Below are 17,226 nucleotides of genomic sequence, written 5' to 3'. Positions count from 1 at the left end.
CTCTTTCTCCTTTGTGACAAATAAAAGACTAAACCAGAGGCCTCAGGAAATGGTCTTTCATTAGGGGGAGGCCCTTAGACACAAAGATTGGGAAGGAGGAACAGCAGGTTGTCTCCATGACTGTCAGCTCGACACTCTGCATCCCTAGATCTCGGTCTCCTGCCTCCCTGATGCCCAACGCGGGGTCTGAACCCTGGAACGGGAGCCCCAGTCTGCGAGCGGGAGGGGAGGGGCTGCAGGGAAGGGGTGGAGAGATGATTCTTATCTCCTGACTGTCCCAAGTGAATGGAAAGACAGGTCCCTGATCTCAAATACGACATACAAAGCCCAAAGGTTAAATTGCATAGGATGGATTCCACTTTTATATAGATCATTCCTGACGCTATGATATTCCCACCTCCCCTGCTCCTGGCTGCCGGCCCCTACCACCTGCCAGATCCTCCCGCCTGTCAGAGGAGAGGTCGTTGAGTTCAAATCTTTGGCATCTTGGGGGAAGAGTTGGCGTCAGCCGCCAGTCAGGCCATCTGCCGCCCCCTGCCCTGCTGGAGTCTGGCCAACGCAATGGAGATGACCCAAACTATTCCAGGACAGGGGTTGGAGAAGGTGCTCGGGAGAGAAAATGACAGAACCAGTCACTGCACTGCCGCCCCAAGCACCAATTTCTTACCCAGGATCCTCTGGGATGTGACCTCTCTCCAGTGGCCACTCCCTGGTCCCAAAGCATCCCAGAGGCGCTGCAGGGTCTGACAGCGGCCACAGACCCAGCCTTAGGCCGTGGCCACTCCTCCCTAAAACTGAGCAGGGCGGCCCAGGTGCAGGCAGCGCGATGCAGGCCCCGCGATGCAGGCCCCGCTCCGCTCAGAAACACCCTGGCCTGAGCTCGGGCTCCCAGCTGCGGGCTTTGGGCAAGTTACTGGGCCTTTCTGAGCCACCTGTAAGCTGGACCTACCTACAGGGTCACCGTGAGGCTTAAATGGCACACGTCTAAGTACCACAGCAGGATTCAACCCACACTCCCAAGGCTTTCCCATTCAGACCTGCAGATGAACACAAGTTTGCAGCAGCCAGGCATCCTTGTGAAGGATGAGGGACTGAATTTCTGAGGACAAGCTAAGAAAACGCTAAGTAAACTGGATGGTCCACTTTTTTTTCTTCAAAAGGTACCCTAGAGAGAATTCAGCTAGTTTTTGACCATCCGAGTCAACAGGGAGAGGAGAAGGGAAAAAAAAACAAACAAAACTGTGAAGAATGCCCAGCAGTGTAAAACGACAGCACATAAACCACTCCTGGTTTCCTTTGCTGTAAGTCCCTGGGCCCAACCCCCCTTAAGTCATCCATGTTAGTGGCCCTGGACCCACAAGGAGAGGAGGGATGGGAGCCAAGGGCACCAGGGAAAATCGACACAATGGACCCCGCTGGGGACCTCTGAAGGGGCTCTGCACACAGGGTTGGCCAGACCCAACTGACACCCCGCCCCCTGGCGGAATTTCGAGTTTAACGGCTTCCTCAGAATAAAGCCAAGCGATTCCAGGTCAGAAGCACACTCTTCGAAGCCCACCTGCTCACCCTGATCCCCACAGGCACATTGGGGCTGTGCTCAGAGGGCCTTCTGGGCTATTCGGTGGTTTTCAAATTGTGTTCCGCGGGGCCCTAGAGGCTTCTTGGGGGTTCCTGTACCTCCGGGACCAAAGGTACAGGCACTGCCCCCCAAACCCCAAATCAGAACGGCTCTGTTTTTTCCTTCTTTTATTTTTATCTGCTTCACACATCCGATTTTTTGAAGAACAGCTTTCCACGTTAAACACAGAAAAAAAGGATCTTGGACCAAATGACCGCCGGAATGCAAACACCCTGCAGGTCCGACTCATCTGGAATGACTTTTGCTGCCTCCCACCTGGCAGAGCCCCCCTCAGGCCTCAAAGAACACGAACGGAATGTGTCAGGGAAAGGAGTGGGGGTGGGGGAGGACCCAGTAGCTCCCGGATGCTGTGGACTGTCCTCTGTACACCCCAGGCTCCGGGCAGGACGGCCTCTCGGCGAGGCTCCCTCCTCGTCACGGCTGCAGGGCCACGCCCTGTGCCCGCACATTCAGGAGCCCTGCATCTCCACCCAGTCCCCCTGGTGCAGGATGTGCTGCAGCAGCCCGTTGACCACGTCCAGCGTCTCGTCCTTCTCCAGCACAATGTCATACGAGTCCATGTAGCGCTCGCGCTGCTCCTCCACCTACCAGGGGATGGGGAGACTGAGAGTCCCCGAAATGCCTGCCCTCCGCCCGCTGCCTGTGGCTCTCAAGCCCCTGGGGCTGGGGGAGGAGGGCACTCAAGCCACAACTCCCCTAGAGGAGTTCAAGGTCACAGGGCCTGCCTTTCGGACACCCAGATGGCAATGGGCGTAGGCTGCCGCAATGAACCCTGGGGTCAATGTGAAAAGGACTGTGACCAGGACTGAAATATAAAAACTAGACGTTAGCTCTCCTCTATCCAGCCTGAGCCTCCGCAAGGCTCAAGCATTCTGGGGGCCTCCGGCACGTGCTGGCTGTGGGTGAGGACGGGGGCCTTCCAGCCTGACAGCATGCCGTTCTCACCCAACGGCCTCTGGTCTGTTTTGGTATTTTTCGCCTCTAAGTCAGAAGCCCACATTCGAAAACACTGGCATCTCCCATATCAATTACGCCTTACAGTCATCAGCCCCTAACACATCCTAAACAATGTCCCCTTAGGCAGGTTACTCGACCTCCTTGCTGTTTCCTCATCTATAAGAGGGCATGGCGGTCACGGCCTCCAAAGGTTGCTGTAAGGACAAAACGGGTCAATGTCCCTCACATACGGTGAGCGCTCAGCAAGTGGGGCTCCAACGGGATGAATGCCTGGCTTCGCCCTGTCTCTGGCCCCATTAACCACTGGGTATCTTCCTTTTCCTACGAGAATGTGGAACATTCTCCTGAAGAATATGGCTTGGGCCTCACGTCTGAACCTCTAACACTTGAGGCAGTGTCTAGTGTGCAGGTGTTCCATACGCGTTTGTTAACAGGAGCTGAAGGGGAAGGTTAACGGAGGCGGGGGCCCTGGCCCCCTACTTACCTTGTCGTTTAGGAAGCCAACCTTGAGAATGTTCTCCACGCCCGGAACCCCATCGGCCATCGTGAGGTCGCCCATGGAGTCTCCCAGCAGGAGGATGTTGGTTTTGCCCTGAAGCTGCTGGAAATAACGGGAGTTCTCGCACACGGAGCTGTTCTTGTTGTATATGTGTATGAGCTGGCCCTTGAATCCCTGCAGGAAACCCTAAATGATCAAGAAAAGAGACAGACAGAAGGGTTCCAGGGACCCATCCAGTGCCAGTTCACCGCTTTCTGCTGCAGAGGAAAGGAAATCCTGAAAGCCACAGAGAACACCAAAACCTCACGGTAGTCTAAGCTAGGGGCCGGTCAAGTGGAGCCCGTGGGCCGGACCTGAACTATTTTTGTGAATTAAGCTTCACCGGCACACAGCCAGGCCCATTTATTTAGACCTTGTCTATGGCTGCTTTGCTGCTCAGGAGAGCCGAGCCGTTGCAACAGAGGTAGTATAGGCCATAAAGCCTGCGATACCTGGCCCGTTACAGAAAAAGTTTATAATCCCTGGTTTAAACTTCTAAACTAAGAAGAGCTATCACATATTGTCAGTCACCTACTCTGGTGGAAGCATGAAGCTTGACACACAAGCACCATTCAGGCCAAATGTGGGCTAAGCTCAGCTTCTGGCCACGTCCTTAACCGTAGCTCAGAGGCGTGGAAATTCCGGCCCCTGGTTTGAAGGAGAAACAGTCAGAACGTGGATGAGTCGGAGCAGCCTACCTCTGGCTCTAGAAAAACAAGTTCAAGCCCAAGCCCTTGGGTACCTAGAATGGGGGCAACCCACGACAGTGACAGGGGGCCCGGCGGACCCCTAAGCTAGATCCCCCATGGCAGAGAGCTGACTGCTGGCCAAACACCAAAGAGCAGGTCTTCAAAGTTACTGTTTTCAGCTGGCATAAATAAATAAAGAGCTGCCCAGGGACAAAGAAGCCAGCATGCCTTCCTCTCCCTCTCCTCCCCAGGTTAGGGTTAATGTTTAGCGGGCAGTTCTCTGGCAGGCGGTTGCCACCCCTTTGTCCACTTCTAGCCCAAAAGAGATGCGGCTCACATCTTCATCGAAATCCATGTAGTTAGACACAATGTGGATGTTGGGGTGGAACACTTTCTTCTGTCGGATAATTTCTTCCAGGATATCACCAATGCCCGCGGAGAAGATGAAAAGGGGGATGTTATTTTGGTAGAGGGTGTTGAAGAACGTCTTGTAGCCCTCCCTGGAGAGAGAGGAACGGATTCTGAAATGGCACTGCTTCTGTTACTGCTCCTTATTTTCTACTCGGGTTATATCTTTTCAGGTTTCTTTAAAAACGTTGCAAATTGAGGTATAAAATGCATGCCGCATGTGGTTAAAAGGGACTCATCTTTTTAAAAATTTTTCTTTATTTATTTTTAGAGAGAGGAGAAGGGATGGAAGAAGAGAGGGAGAGAAACATTGATGCAAGAGAGGAACATTGATCCGTTGCCTCTCATACACGCCCCAACCAGAGACTGAACTGCAACCTGGGCATGTGCCCTGACCGGGAATCGAACTGGTGACCTTTCTGTTTGTGAGACGATGCCCAACCCACTGAGCCACACTCGTCAGGGCCTAAGTATACTAATTGTTAAGTGTTCGGCTCAATTAATATTGACATATGTATATACCCATGTAATTAGCAACCTAATCAATGTTCCCTCATGTTCCCTTCCCAGTCAAAGCCATCCTCTCCTAATTTGAATTCATATCACCACTGATTAGCTTTGCCTGTCCTTGAACTTCATATGAATGGGCTTATACATTTCTTGTTGTTTCCGTACTACTGCTGACCCTTGAATAACACAGTGGTAAGGGGGTACCGACCCCTAATGCAGTTGAAAACCCATGTAAAACTTTTTTTGGGGGGGCCTGGCAATTTCCTTAGTTTAATCACCCAATTAATCAGGTACATTTTCTATTTCACAAATTACTGCAGGTGACCATGTTGCTAAATTTTCTGTGACTAAATAATCAGCTTTCCCAGCCTCTTGCCTGTGTATAACTTTTGAATCCCCCAAAACGTAACTATAGTTGTCCCTCAGTATCCACCAGGAGACTGGTTTCATGACCCCCATGGAGACCAAAATCCAAAGCTGCTCGAGTCCCTTATATCCAATGGCACAGCACGACGCATAGAGTCAGCCCTCTGTACCCGTGGACTCCTAATTACAGGTTGAAAATACTGTTCTCGGTCTGCAGCTGGTTGAATGTACGGATGCGAAACTCAGAGGGCCGGCTGTGTATTTATTGGAAAAAACCCACACATTCAAACCCTGTTGTTCAAAGGTCCACTGTACAATATAACCAGCCGCCACCCTGGGGCGGGCTCACTGAGGACCTTCCCCACCCTGGCCCACCCTGGGTCTGCACACATCTCCACACTCTTAGCTTTTCAGGAGCCAGCTTGTCCCCACAGTTAGGACACACAGCCCGTCAGGACAGGCGCCCACGCCCACCCCTTCCTCTTTGCGCCCCCATTTTCTCCAGCAGACGCTGCTGCACCATGAAGGCTGCCAACGATCAAGGGTCCCAGGCCAGCCAACTCCGACGTCTGGATAAAGACCACCAGTCACCATGGCGACCCCAAAAGTCTTTTTACCATCGGGGGAAATGGGCTAGGTGCTGTTTGTTCTGGAAGATGCAGCCCCGGTCACATTGATACCGCATCCACTCAGCAGACTGCTTCCTAGGAAGCACCCAAGGGTAGAAAATCCTTCAGCTGTACCCGGGGGGAAAAGCGAGTCCACTTCAGGGGCTCATGATGCTCCATCTCCTCTAACTCTCCCGGCAATTAACTCCCCGCCAGCACCCCCGCAGCCTCTTTTTGTGAGTGAACCGGTTTCACATGTTTTCCAGAGCAAGCAGCTTACCGAAGCATCGCATTGGACTCTCTCACCACCTGGGCGATCTGAAACTTCTGGATCTTCTGCTGACACAGGAGATTGTGCGCTTTGGTCCACCTAGACACAGACACCCCACAAAACCCCAAAGTCAAATCATGAAGTAAGTAACGTGCTCCCTCCCTTCTCAGGGCCAGGTCCCCTCTGGAAGCATTGACCATGGAAGTGGCCTCATCCTTTCCCACGGAGCCACTTCCTGGAGGACCCTGATTATCCATTAAAAAAAAAAAAAGAGGATGAGAAAGCGACACAACTGAGAGACAAGAGGTGGGCGAGTTAACTGCTAAAGTCAAAGCTCTTCTGAATCTCTCCCTCCATGACCCTACCCTGGAGCACCAGTGATACTGGTTTCTACAGGAAGGTCATCTCCCCAAAGCACTTACTCGCCCAGACAAAGGGGCTTCTAACTCATCCCAAGGATTCTTGGTGGGCCCCGACTCTAGCAGCAGTCACAAGTAGCTCCAGGTATGTCTGGACAATTTGTTCTAACAGCTGGGCTTATGGCATTCAGTGAAGCATCCAGGAAGGGAAGGAAGCTTGTCATCTCCTAAAAGGTCAGGAAAAATACGCCCCCTTCTGGACCAGACCACCGCAGGGGCCAGGAGCTTCCACGGCCACCGTCACTTACCATTCCACCATGTGAGGCAACTTCTCTGTGATGGTCCGGTGGGGGTCAATTTCAATCGGGTAATAGTGGTGAAGGAGCTCATTTAGCTGGGGCAGCCAAAGGAGGAGAAAGGCCATTAGTCCCTCAACTTTTCCCCAGCAAAGTCCTACCGTTTAGCACGAGGAAAAAGTCACCTAGAAGGTGCAACTTCCTGTGAGGGAGAGACTGGACCCACGAAGCTGGTCGCCCCTTTCCCTTCCCCCAGGAGTGAGGTCTAAGAATCAGCAACGTAAAGAGTTTGCTATCAGGTAAGAGGGCGACTAGGATTTTGTTGTTGTTATTAACTAGCTCAGTCATCAGGGCTTAACCAGTAAGCACTAACTTAATGCGGTATTTCCCAAAATGTGGTACATTTCCTTAGGTGGGAGGCAAACTTACTTTAGGGAATACATGGATAAACACTTTGTTTTGTTAGTTGTGGATTTATTTTAATGTATATTAGGAAAAAACAAGCATATCAAACTCACGCTTTCACAAAGGTTATTTCTTTTGTAAGTTAACCGCATTCAAATTTTTAAAAGCGGGTCGGTTTTAAAAAGGTATTTGTTAAAGTAATACATAGATATGGCAAAAACAAACAAACAAACAAACAAAAAACAAACCCAAAATCACAAAAGTAGAACTACAAGACTACAGTTTGGGACATAGCATGTTAGTGGGTGACTCCATTACACGGCCAATATCAAGTGAGCCATAGGTGCCTCCTCTGGCCTAGGTTGCCTTCCACATGCCAGAACCTTCCACCTTTGGGAGTGGGATCATGTGTCCCGAAGGGCCAGTCAGTGGAAGGGCCAATAAAAATGGGAATTGCCTGGGTATAGAATTTTTTATTTAATATATGCATGGTCTCAGGGTTTGAGGTCAAATGGAGTCCCTGACCAGGGGTCCCAAAAAGGGTTAAATGAAAAGATCACACACTCAACCAAGGCAGAAAGCTCCTGAAATGTATTCTCAATGTGCGTGGGGGTTTTTTTGGGGGGCAGGGGGTAGGGGTGAAAGAACATTTTTCTAAAAGTATAATAGAACTCAACAGAAGAACATAATTTTTTAAAAAAGAAAGAGTTTCCATAGATAAACTTTGCTCTAGTAATTTTTTCAGTAGTCTATCAACACCCACACACACACACACAAACACAAACAAAAACAAAAACAAACAAAGTTTTCTCTAGCTTCCTTATCTGAGAGAGGGCAATCCAAGCTACTATTTTATTTGTGGACACAGCTTCCTGGAAGTTGATACAGTAGATCTTCCAGGAACCAAAAAAGTGACTTGCTAAAAGCTATCAGCGGTGGAGCCAGAACCTACCTTAAGCTCAAAGTGGCTTTCCGGGAGACAGGTTTTAGAAATATAAGAACAATCTATAATCCACCGACCATTGTAATACCATGAGACAGAGTATTGGAAGAGCTCACCAATTCAACAAGCCAACAGACCATTTAGTATGCAATTTAGTGAATTTCATAACATAGTGAAACTAAATGATGTCGCTACTCAGCAGAAAGAGCCCAACAACCTTCAGAGAACTGCGCAGTTTGGACGCTCCGTCTTGGCAAAGGGGGCCCCCGAGGGGAAGAATGCAAAATGGAGTAAAATGAACTCCAAGGCTACAGGGGTCACTTTACAGCACCTGTATGCATCTTATGGAAACAGAGTTACTGTACAACACATTGACATTAATTAGGAGGTCCTTCTCGATGCTGGCTGCATAACTATGAATATTAATATATACTACAAAGGAAAGAGCATAATGTGGAAAGAGTCTGGGACAGAATCAGATCTAGGGGAGAGCGGAGCCTGCGCCTTGCTGTGTGACCTGGGGTAAGCTGCTCCGTCTCTCCAAGCCTGTTTTCTCACTTGTTAGATGGAGACAATACAGATTCTGTTCACCTCCCAAAGTTGTGGGAGGGTTAAATAACAAACACTGAAGTCTCTTGTAAACTCTTTAACTAGCAGTGAGCATAACGTCCATACTGCAACTATTAATGATCTGTCTTGGCCAACAAGGAAAAGATGTCTCAGTGTATTAAGACTAGATGCACCTGAGGAAAAAAAAATTTGTTTTAAATTAATTTTCCAAGGTCTCTATCCTGGCGTCTTTGGTGCAAACCAAAAACCACTGAAGTAATAATAAATGGTAGCGATTCTGAGCGAACTCACCTCTTTCCGGCACTCCTCGCTGACGATCCTGCTGTTATCCAGAATATCTGCAAAAACACAAAGCTCCTTTCACCTGCCCCTTCCAAGCCATCACCTCGGGAAGCCCAACAGAGCAAGTTAGTATGTGACTTACTGTAGGAAGAAGGACACCGCTTTCCATTATATGCAAACCTGCTCAAGGTCATGTCAAAATCAGAAATGACCTAAAAACACAAAAGAGAGAAAATGCCTGGATGGGCTCCTTCGGGTGTAGCCCTGGGTCAGCCTTGGGGGATGATTATGAAAGTCAACGTGCTCAGCACCCAGACTGCGGGCAGAGCCCTGGAGGAGTCAGGAAGGGCTACACAGGGAAGGAAGGGCTACTCCCAGTTAATACAGTGCTAACCCCGAGGAGTCCCACCCACCCTTGGGGTGGCGGACGCTGAAGAATCACGACTCCTTTGACTCTTTCGCTAGCACCCATTTCAGTGCCCTGGGTCCTTCCTTTACCACCTATGCCCACATCCGCAACGCCTTGGGGAGCCCGCTGACCGCGCTAGTGTGGAAAATAAGGCCTCAGGGCCTGGAGTGGCGTGCTTTCTGTCTAATGAGAGGAAGCAGCACGACCTGAGAAATTTCAAACGTAGGTGTTGGGGCAGGCGGGCTCTCCTCCAAGGCAAAACAGGCGAACCAACGGCTTGCCCGCAGGCTCCTGTCCACTTCTAGGGGCTGAAGGCTTGCAGGTGTCCGCAGCCACGCGGGAAAGGACGCCAGCAGGACGCCGCCACAGCCGCCCCGACCTGCCGGCCCGACAGCGCCCCGGCGGTACCTGTAAGCGGTCTCCTCCGCCCCTGCGGAGGGCGCTCACGATCTCCTGGACCCGCCCGGGCTGCCGCATCAGGACCGTGGCCTTCATCAGGGTGCTCACCTGTCCCGAGACCCGAGAGAACGGCTGACCCCGGTACCGCGCAGGGCCCAAGGGGAGCCCGCGGCTCGCCTGGGCAACCCTGCGAGGCCCGGCCGGGGGCGCGAGGGCTCCGGCCGGGCTGGGGGCGCCTACTGGCGGGGCTGGCTCGGCGGGGCCTCGGCGCGCCCGGGGAATCGGGGCCCGCGCCGCCCTGGATTATTCCTCCAGCCTCACCTCCTCCACCATGCTGCTCGCAGCCCGCGAAACTGCGCCTGGACAACGACCGCCCCCGCGGCCGCACTGCGCAGGCGTCTCCCCTGCCGGCGGCCGGGCGACTTGGAGCCCGACACCCCGCGGGGCTGGGGGAGGCTGGCGTTCCTGCGAGCGCTGTGTTGCGCCCTGGGCTGTGTTGCGGCGGGTGACGGTCCCGAGGAATTGGGGTTACTGGGTGCTACTCTTTCTGGAGCAAAAACCGCAGCGAGGGTGATCGTTTCTAGGCTTATAGTTTACATGACAAAAAAAAAAACAAAAAAACACCAAAAAAAAAAAAAACCAAACCACCAAAAAAACCCCGCAGGATGGGAGGGGGTGTGAAGGAGCTGTACAGTGAATCCTGTTTAACATCCAGAAGGTATTTCTGGTCCCACTGCTCACCAGCAGAAAATGAGTGACTCCCTCACGTCCAGAGGGCAGGAAGGCCCTGGGCAACGAGGCAAGAATGAAATTGTAGTAAGTTCCATTTTTCCCTTCTGCCTCCTCTGTTGGTTTCCTTGAACCGCGCGTCGGAGAGCCAGGCGTGGAGCTGTGGGAAGAGGGCGCATGGATGCTGCAGGGTGCGGGCCGGGCCACAGGACCCAGAATTAATAAAAACTCTTGTATGTTGGTGTTGGCGGTCACGGTCCCCCTCGGATCCAAGGGCACCGATGGGGCTGTGGGGTGATTGTTAGCCTAATAGCGTGGTGGGGGAGGGGAGGGGAGAAGGAAGGGGACTGGGACAGCAGAGAGTTCCAGAACCTGAGAGCACAATCCTGAGGGTGATCTCACCGCGGGCCCAGGATTCTGGAACTTGGGCTTCCTGCTGGGCCCTGCATGAAAAATGTAGTAGGGACAAGGAGGGACAGCTGGCTAAAGGGGCCCCCCAGAACCCTCCCGACCCCCCAGGGAGAGCAGCCTCTCTCGGCTGGTCCCAGGGTGCGATGGAGATGGAGAGCGCGGCGGCCTCCACACGTTTCCACCAACCTCACATGGAGAGGAAGATGAGTGCGATGACCTGTGAGATCTTCAACGAGCTCAGGCTGGAGGGCAAGCTCTGCGACGTGGTCATCAAGGTCAATGGTTTTGAGTTCAATGCCCACAAGAACATCCTCTGCAGCTGCAGCTCCTACTTTAGGTAGAACAGAGTGGCCAAACTAAGCCAAAGCGGGGGTTGGGCGCGACCTGAGACTTCGTGGTTTATTTCATGTCTCCCACCCCACCCCCTTCATTTAGGGACACTGTCAAAGCCCTGTAGCCTGGCTCCTTCGTCCTCTGAACAACGCGGGCCAGGCCCTCGTCTCTCTAGTGTTCAAGTGGGTTTCAGCTAACTGTTGGTGGGCCAGCTGCTTTTTTTCCTTTGATTCTCACTCACACCAACCTTTGGGAACATTGAGCACCCATACTGGGTTTCCTCCTTAAACCTAGATGATGCCACTGCAGCCACCCCCACGCCCCTACCCCTGTAGACACAAGCTCGAACAGGGCAATAAATTAACAAGGATTGAGGGGATGGGAAGAGGGATGCAGGGAAAGGACCACAGAAATGTTTATCATAAAAAGGGAGTTGGGACCCAAACCATTGTTACCCAGGAAATAGAAGGGCTATTTTGTTTGTGAGCTGAGAATGTTTGAGTAATCAATTCCTATCGAGATATAATAAGCGTGTCCCATCCATTGCTAAAAAATTCTTATTTAGATCTTCAGCAGAGTGTACAGAGAGACCAGGCAGCACATACTTTAAGCTTTGCCGGCCATATAGTCTCTGTCGCATGCAGCTGCACCGCTTTGCCTTGATCGCTGGAAAGCAGCCATAGATACTACTGCATGGAAGTGCATGGCGGTGTTCCGATAAAAGTATTTACGGACGCTGAATTTGAATTCATTGTCATTTCCAGGTGCTGCAAAATACTCTTTTCATTTCTCCATTTGCCTTTTTACCTTATGGGCAGTACAAAAAGAAGTGGATGGATTTTGGCCCAGAGGCTTTATTTATAGACCCCTGCTCTAGAGACTTTGATCTCTAAGCCCATGTTTTCTTAAACCTCCCAGAAAAGGGAAGCAAAATATCTATTAGGGCAGGGAATCCTGTCTTGTTCAACACCAGAAAAGTACCTAGCAACACGGTATAGCAGCAGTCATTTATTTATTCAACAATTATTGACTGTCTATTTTGTGACAGGGACTATAGAGGGTACTGGAAATAAAACAATGACCAGAGAGAAACATTCCTGTTCTCATGAGGCATACCTTCTGGTTAGGGGGAATGGGTATTAAATAAATAAAATACATATCAGATTATAAGTGCTAAGGAAAGAAAGAAGATAGGGAGTGATGGATGGCAATTTTAAATAGGATTATCACTTTGCTGACACAGTTGAAATACATTTCAGCAAAGACTTCAAGGGAATGAAGCAGTGAGAAATACAGAAATTGGGCAGCCTTCCAGGCAGAAGGAATAGCAGGTAAAGGACCAAACACAGATGGCTTTCTGGTGTATTCAAGGGAGGCAAGGCCAGCGGGGCTGGAACGGAGTGAGGGGGAAGGCAGGAGGAAATACCATAGTCAGGGAGGTGTGACTGGTGGAGACCTCACCCCCCAGAGACCTACTTTTGAATTTGCCCTGAGAAGGGAAGTCAATGGAAGGTTTCGACTTGCAGGGGTGTCCAACCTTTTGGCATCTCTGGGCCATGCTGGAAGAAGAGTTGTCTTGGGCCACACATTAAATGCACAAGCACTAAGGAAAACTGATTAGCATAAAAAAAGTTTCAAATAAATTTATAATTTTGTGTTGGACGGCATACATAGCCATCCTGGGCCGCATGTGGCCCGCAGGCTGAGGGTTGGGCAGCCTTGGCTGGGTTTAAGAGGAACGCTGGTGACTTGCATACAGCTAAACTCTGGAGCTGCCAAGAGCAAATCTGTTAGGAGGTTGCTCCCACTCTAGGCAAGAGACAGTGGTAGCTTGGACCAAGGAGGAAGCAACAGATCAGATTATGGGCACCCGTTGATTGAAGATTACTTATTTTAAAAGTACATTGCTCGAGTTGAATTTCCTTAAGCAAGATAATTTTCTGGGCAATGGGCTGAGACAGAAGCGACCTGGGCCTTGCTCCTAGCTCTAGATCCTAATTTCTTCACCTGCAAAATGAGAAAGGGACCTAGTTATCATGAGGATGGTAGAAATGACCAAAGTTCATGGAAAAGTTCTGTCCACTGTATAAAGCAGTCTGCTCCCCCCTCCCCCCACTTCCTGACGCCAAATTATTTCCAGTATGCTCTTTGGAAAATGTCCAAACTCTCCTCAGCAAGGAAAAAACATGGGGGAAACATGGCAGACTGGAGATAAATGTTTCAGTGACTGCTAGCTTTTAGGTTTTTTTGTTTCATTTTCCCCAGAGCTTTGTTTACAAGTGGCTGGAACAACACTGAAAAGAAGGTGTACAACATTCCTGGCATTTCCCCCGACATGATGAAGCTAATCATTGAATACGCATACACCAGGACCGTGCCCATCACGCCAGACAATGTGGAGAAGCTGCTGGCTGCTGCAGACCAATTCAACATCATGGGTATTGTAAGGGGCTGCTGCGAGTTCCTCAAGTCAGAGCTGTGTTTGGATAATTGTATCGGCATCTGCAAGTTCACAGACTACTACTACTGCCCAGAACTGAGGCAGAAGGCCTACATGTTCATACTGCACAACTTTGAGGAGATGGTGAAAGTCTCAGCAGAGTTTTTAGAGCTCTCCGTCACTGAACTAAAGGATATCATCGAAAAAGACGAGCTAAACGTCAAACAAGAAGATGCTGTATTTGAGGCCATTTTAAAGTGGATTGCTCATGACCCCCAAAATAGGAAGCAGCATATTTCAGTTTTGCTCCCCAAGGTCAAGTTACTATTTTTTGTGGGATGCTTAATTGCTCACTTGTGATTCCTTTATCCCAGCGAGATTGTGCTAAGAGCCATATTCAGATGTTAGATTCCAGGGCTACATCTACATATACTTAAATAGAAGGCATCTCCTACTAGTTTCTGGGAATTTTGCAATTTCCTCTGTCCTTGGCATTGCTAGCTCCTTTTATCCCAGTCGTGTTCTTTGACCAAAATTCTCCCTGGCAGTGGGGGAAGGAGAGGGCAAGGCCTTCAACAGAATTCTAGAGGCTCTTCTTTTACCATTGTCCATCCTATGAATTTCCCCAAACCCAAGAGAGAAACTGAACTAGCTGGCATTTGGTGCAAATTCATGTTCTTTCACATATAGAGACAAATACTGATTTATGGAACAATTACTACAGCTTTTTTTTGGGGTCTAGGAGTACTGTCTAGTGGCCAAGGAATGGGTTAGCTTGCTGATCATTTTCTAGCTCATTCTCAGCATCCAAATGTATAGCACCTCTTAAAAACAAACAGTTAAATTGAGTTGTAAACTAAAAAAAAACCAAAAAACAAAAAAAAACAGCTGACCCTAGAGCAATTCGCAGCAGGCTGTAACATGGGGGTTAAGGATATGGGTTTTCCAGCCGTCCTCACCTCACTTTAAATGACTTGCTGCGTTTCCTTCTCAGGTTCGCCTGGCCCTAATGCATGCTGAGTACTTCATGAACAATGTTAAGATGAATGACTATGTCAAAGACAGCGAAGAATGCAAGCCAGTCATCATTAATGCCCTAAAGGCCATGTATGACCTGAACATGAACGGACCCTCTAACTCTGACTTCACCAACCCACTCACCAGGCCCCGCCTGCCCTACGCCATACTGTTTGCAATCGGTGGCTGGAGTGGTGGGAGCCCCACCAATGCCATTGAGGCATACGATGCTCGGGCAGACAGATGGGTGAATGTCACTTGTGAAGAAGAGAGTCCCCGTGCCTACCACGGGGCAGCCTATTTGAAAGGCTACGTCTATATCATTGGGGGGTTTGATAGCGTAGATTATTTCAATAGTGTTAAGCGTTTTGACCCAGTTAAGAAAACTTGGCACCAAGTAGCCCCGATGCACTCCAGACGTTGCTACGTCAGCGTGACAGTCCTCAGCAACTTCATTTATGCCATGGGGGGGTTCGATGGTTACGTGCGCCTCAACACTGCTGAGCGGTACGAGCCAGAGACCAATCAGTGGACACTCATTGCCCCCATGCATGAGCAGAGGAGTGACGCGAGCGCCACAACACTCTACGGGAAGGTAAAGCCGGGGGCGGGGCGCTGGGAGATGTGCGTGCCAACGGGCCCAGACAGAATGCTCTTCTTCGTTTTTTCTTTTTTCTGGGGGGAGTGGGGTGGGACGGAAAACAGAAGCGGCAGTACTCTGCAGTTCTAACTCCTTCACTGAATGACTAAATCGCCCTTTGTAACTATCTTTTCTTATTGTACTTATTAAAAAGAAATGCTCGTACAGGGCAGACACTCAGGCAGCCCACTCTATCACTGAACCCCAGTGAAAACCACACACGGGCCTCAGGGGAACAGTGCTGGCTGACAGCGCGCCAAGTGTGCTGCCACATGTCACTGTCATCGAGTAACACTGCGCGCGGCCCCACGAGGAAAGGCTACCTGGAAGCTCCTTGTTCGGGACATTCTTGGATTCCGCCCTGTGAATCTCTTCCCCTGGCTGAGTCTTTACTTGCATCCTTTCACTGTAAGAACCTCTGAGTAGAACCATAAAAAATAAAAATAAAGCAATGCCTGCACATGTGGCAAAAAGAAACTCAGCGTGTAGACTGGCATCAAAAATGCTCCCCTCCACACACCATATACATACCCTTTCATACCCCAGAGGTAAGAGCTTTAATAATCTTGGAACTGTCTTCACACAGGTCTACATATGTGGCGGGTTTAATGGAAATGAATGCCTGTTTACAGCAGAAGTGTACAACACAGAGAGTAATCAGTGGACCGTCATAGCACCCATGAGAAGCAGGAGGAGTGGAATAGGCGTAATTGCTTACGGAGAACACGTATACGCAGTGAGTTTACCTTGTACCACAAAAATGATACCCTCCGATGTTTTGTTAGTAAACAGGTTTATACCATTATCGGTAAGCATCTGAAAAGGGTCCCCGGGTCCCCCTGCCCCCCATGGAAGGAGGAGGTATGAAACGACTAGTCCTCCCCTAAGGGGCCTCCTGGGTGAACAGAATCAATGGTTCAGTCATGTTTCGTTGCTGTCCACAGGTAGGTGGCTTCGATGGAGCTAACCGACTTAGGAGTGCAGAAGCCTACAGCCCAGTGGCTAACACTTGGCGCACAATCCCCACTATGTTTAATCCTCGTAGCAATTTTGGCATTGAGGTGGTAGATGACCTCTTGTTCGTGGTGGGCGGCTTTAACGGCTTCACCACCACCTTTAATGTTGAGTGCTACGACGAAAAGACTGACGAGTGGTACGACGCTCACGACATGAGCATATACCGCAGTGCCCTGAGCTGCTGTGTGGTGCCAGGGCTGGCCAACGTGGGGGAATACGCAGCCAGAAGGGACAACTTCACAGGATTAGCACTGCGAGATGAAGTCAAGTACTCCGCTTCAACAAGTACCCTACCTGTATGAGCCTCTTCATTTAGCTAATAAAAAATCTAAGCAATAAGAATTAAATCTTTTTTTAAATAAATTCAGTGTTTAAACTTGTAAGAGTACTGGAAAATGTTCAACCTAAGGGAGCCAAGGGCTGAACAAAGAAGGGAGTAAGAGGGAAGGAAAAGAGCAATATTCAACAGCACATGCTTAAAAAGGAAAAATCACACAGTGCAAACCAGCTCTAATGAAATACGTTTATTTAGAACTTACATTGAGACCATTAGGACTTTAACACAGAACAAGATAGCTTTAGGAACACAAAACAAGCTATTTTACAATGTGAAGTCTCAAAGTGTCCTAAATTCCACATCTCCTGACTTACAGGAGATCGTCAAGGTTATACTTTCAGTAGAGTAGGGGCTTGGATACTGCTAGCCCCCAAAACTCACTGTGCATCACCTTGAACTAAGTATTTATGTTACAAAAAACTCAACGAGCCCTAGCACAGAGATTCTAAGATCTTCAAACATCTAGCAAGCACTACTTTTCACGAGTGCATTATGCAGGAGAATTAAGTTCACAAGTGCTGTAATTGTATGTGCTTCACTGTTAGAGCAAGACAAAAGCTCTACAAAGGTAAGCAACAAATAGCAGTTACTGGGCTGCCTAAACTCCTTGAAGCAAAGTGACTACTGTATTATGTTATCATTATTGTATTACA

The 17,226-nt window shown here is 49.7% G+C and overlaps 2 protein-coding genes across 2 annotated transcripts; one reads left to right on the top strand and one right to left on the bottom strand.

Moving 5' to 3' along the window:
• Nucleotides 1-1,746: 1,746 nt before the first annotated feature.
• On the bottom strand, nt 1,747-10,011 carry NT5C3B (5'-nucleotidase, cytosolic IIIB). Its single transcript, XM_054593711.1, has 9 exons — nt 9,971-10,011; nt 9,659-9,757; nt 8,984-9,053; nt 8,851-8,897; nt 6,654-6,739; nt 5,996-6,085; nt 4,161-4,323; nt 3,081-3,281; nt 1,747-2,223 (listed from the first exon to the last, which is right to left on the bottom strand). Exons 1-9 carry the CDS (start codon nt 9,980-9,982, stop codon nt 2,089-2,091), a joined length of 903 nt encoding a protein of 300 aa, XP_054449686.1. The 5' UTR covers nt 9,983-10,011; the 3' UTR covers nt 1,747-2,088.
• A 3,376-nt stretch (nt 10,012-13,387) lies between these two features.
• Nucleotides 13,388-16,538, top strand: KLHL10 (kelch like family member 10). The gene is made up of 4 exons (XM_054593640.1): nt 13,388-13,877; nt 14,557-15,174; nt 15,806-15,955; nt 16,164-16,538. The coding sequence occupies exons 1-4, from the start codon at nt 13,458-13,460 to the stop codon at nt 16,536-16,538; spliced, it is 1,563 nt and encodes a 520-aa protein (XP_054449615.1). The 5' UTR covers nt 13,388-13,457.
• The last annotated feature ends 688 nt before the right edge of the window (nt 16,539-17,226 follow it).

Source organism: Pteronotus mesoamericanus, unplaced genomic scaffold (genome assembly GCF_021234165.1).
Source record: "Pteronotus mesoamericanus isolate MK-2021 breed Mesoamerican mustached bat unplaced genomic scaffold, CSHL_Meso_final scaffold_476, whole genome shotgun sequence".
Classification (NCBI taxonomy): Eukaryota; Metazoa; Chordata; class Mammalia; order Chiroptera; family Mormoopidae; genus Pteronotus; species Pteronotus mesoamericanus.
Note: the sequence above shows the minus strand (reverse complement) of the source record. Positions and strands in the feature narration are given on the sequence as shown.

Coding starts and splice junctions, on each gene's coding strand:
- NT5C3B (XM_054593711.1), bottom strand. Junction 8,898..8,983: donor GCGGTGTCCTTCTTCCTACA/GTAAGTCACATA, acceptor GTGTTTTTGCAG/ATATTCTGGATAACAGCAGG. Junction 3,282..4,160: donor ACATGGATTTCGATGAAGAT/GTGAGCCGCATC, acceptor TTGATCATTTAG/GGTTTCCTGCAGGGATTCAA.
- KLHL10 (XM_054593640.1), top strand. CDS start 13,458: ATGATGAAGCTAATCATTGAATACGCATACACCAGGACCGTGCCCATC. Junction 15,175..15,805: donor CCACAACACTCTACGGGAAG/GTAAAGCCGGGG, acceptor GTCTTCACACAG/GTCTACATATGTGGCGGGTT. Junction 15,956..16,163: donor ACGGAGAACACGTATACGCA/GTGAGTTTACCT, acceptor TGCTGTCCACAG/GTAGGTGGCTTCGATGGAGC.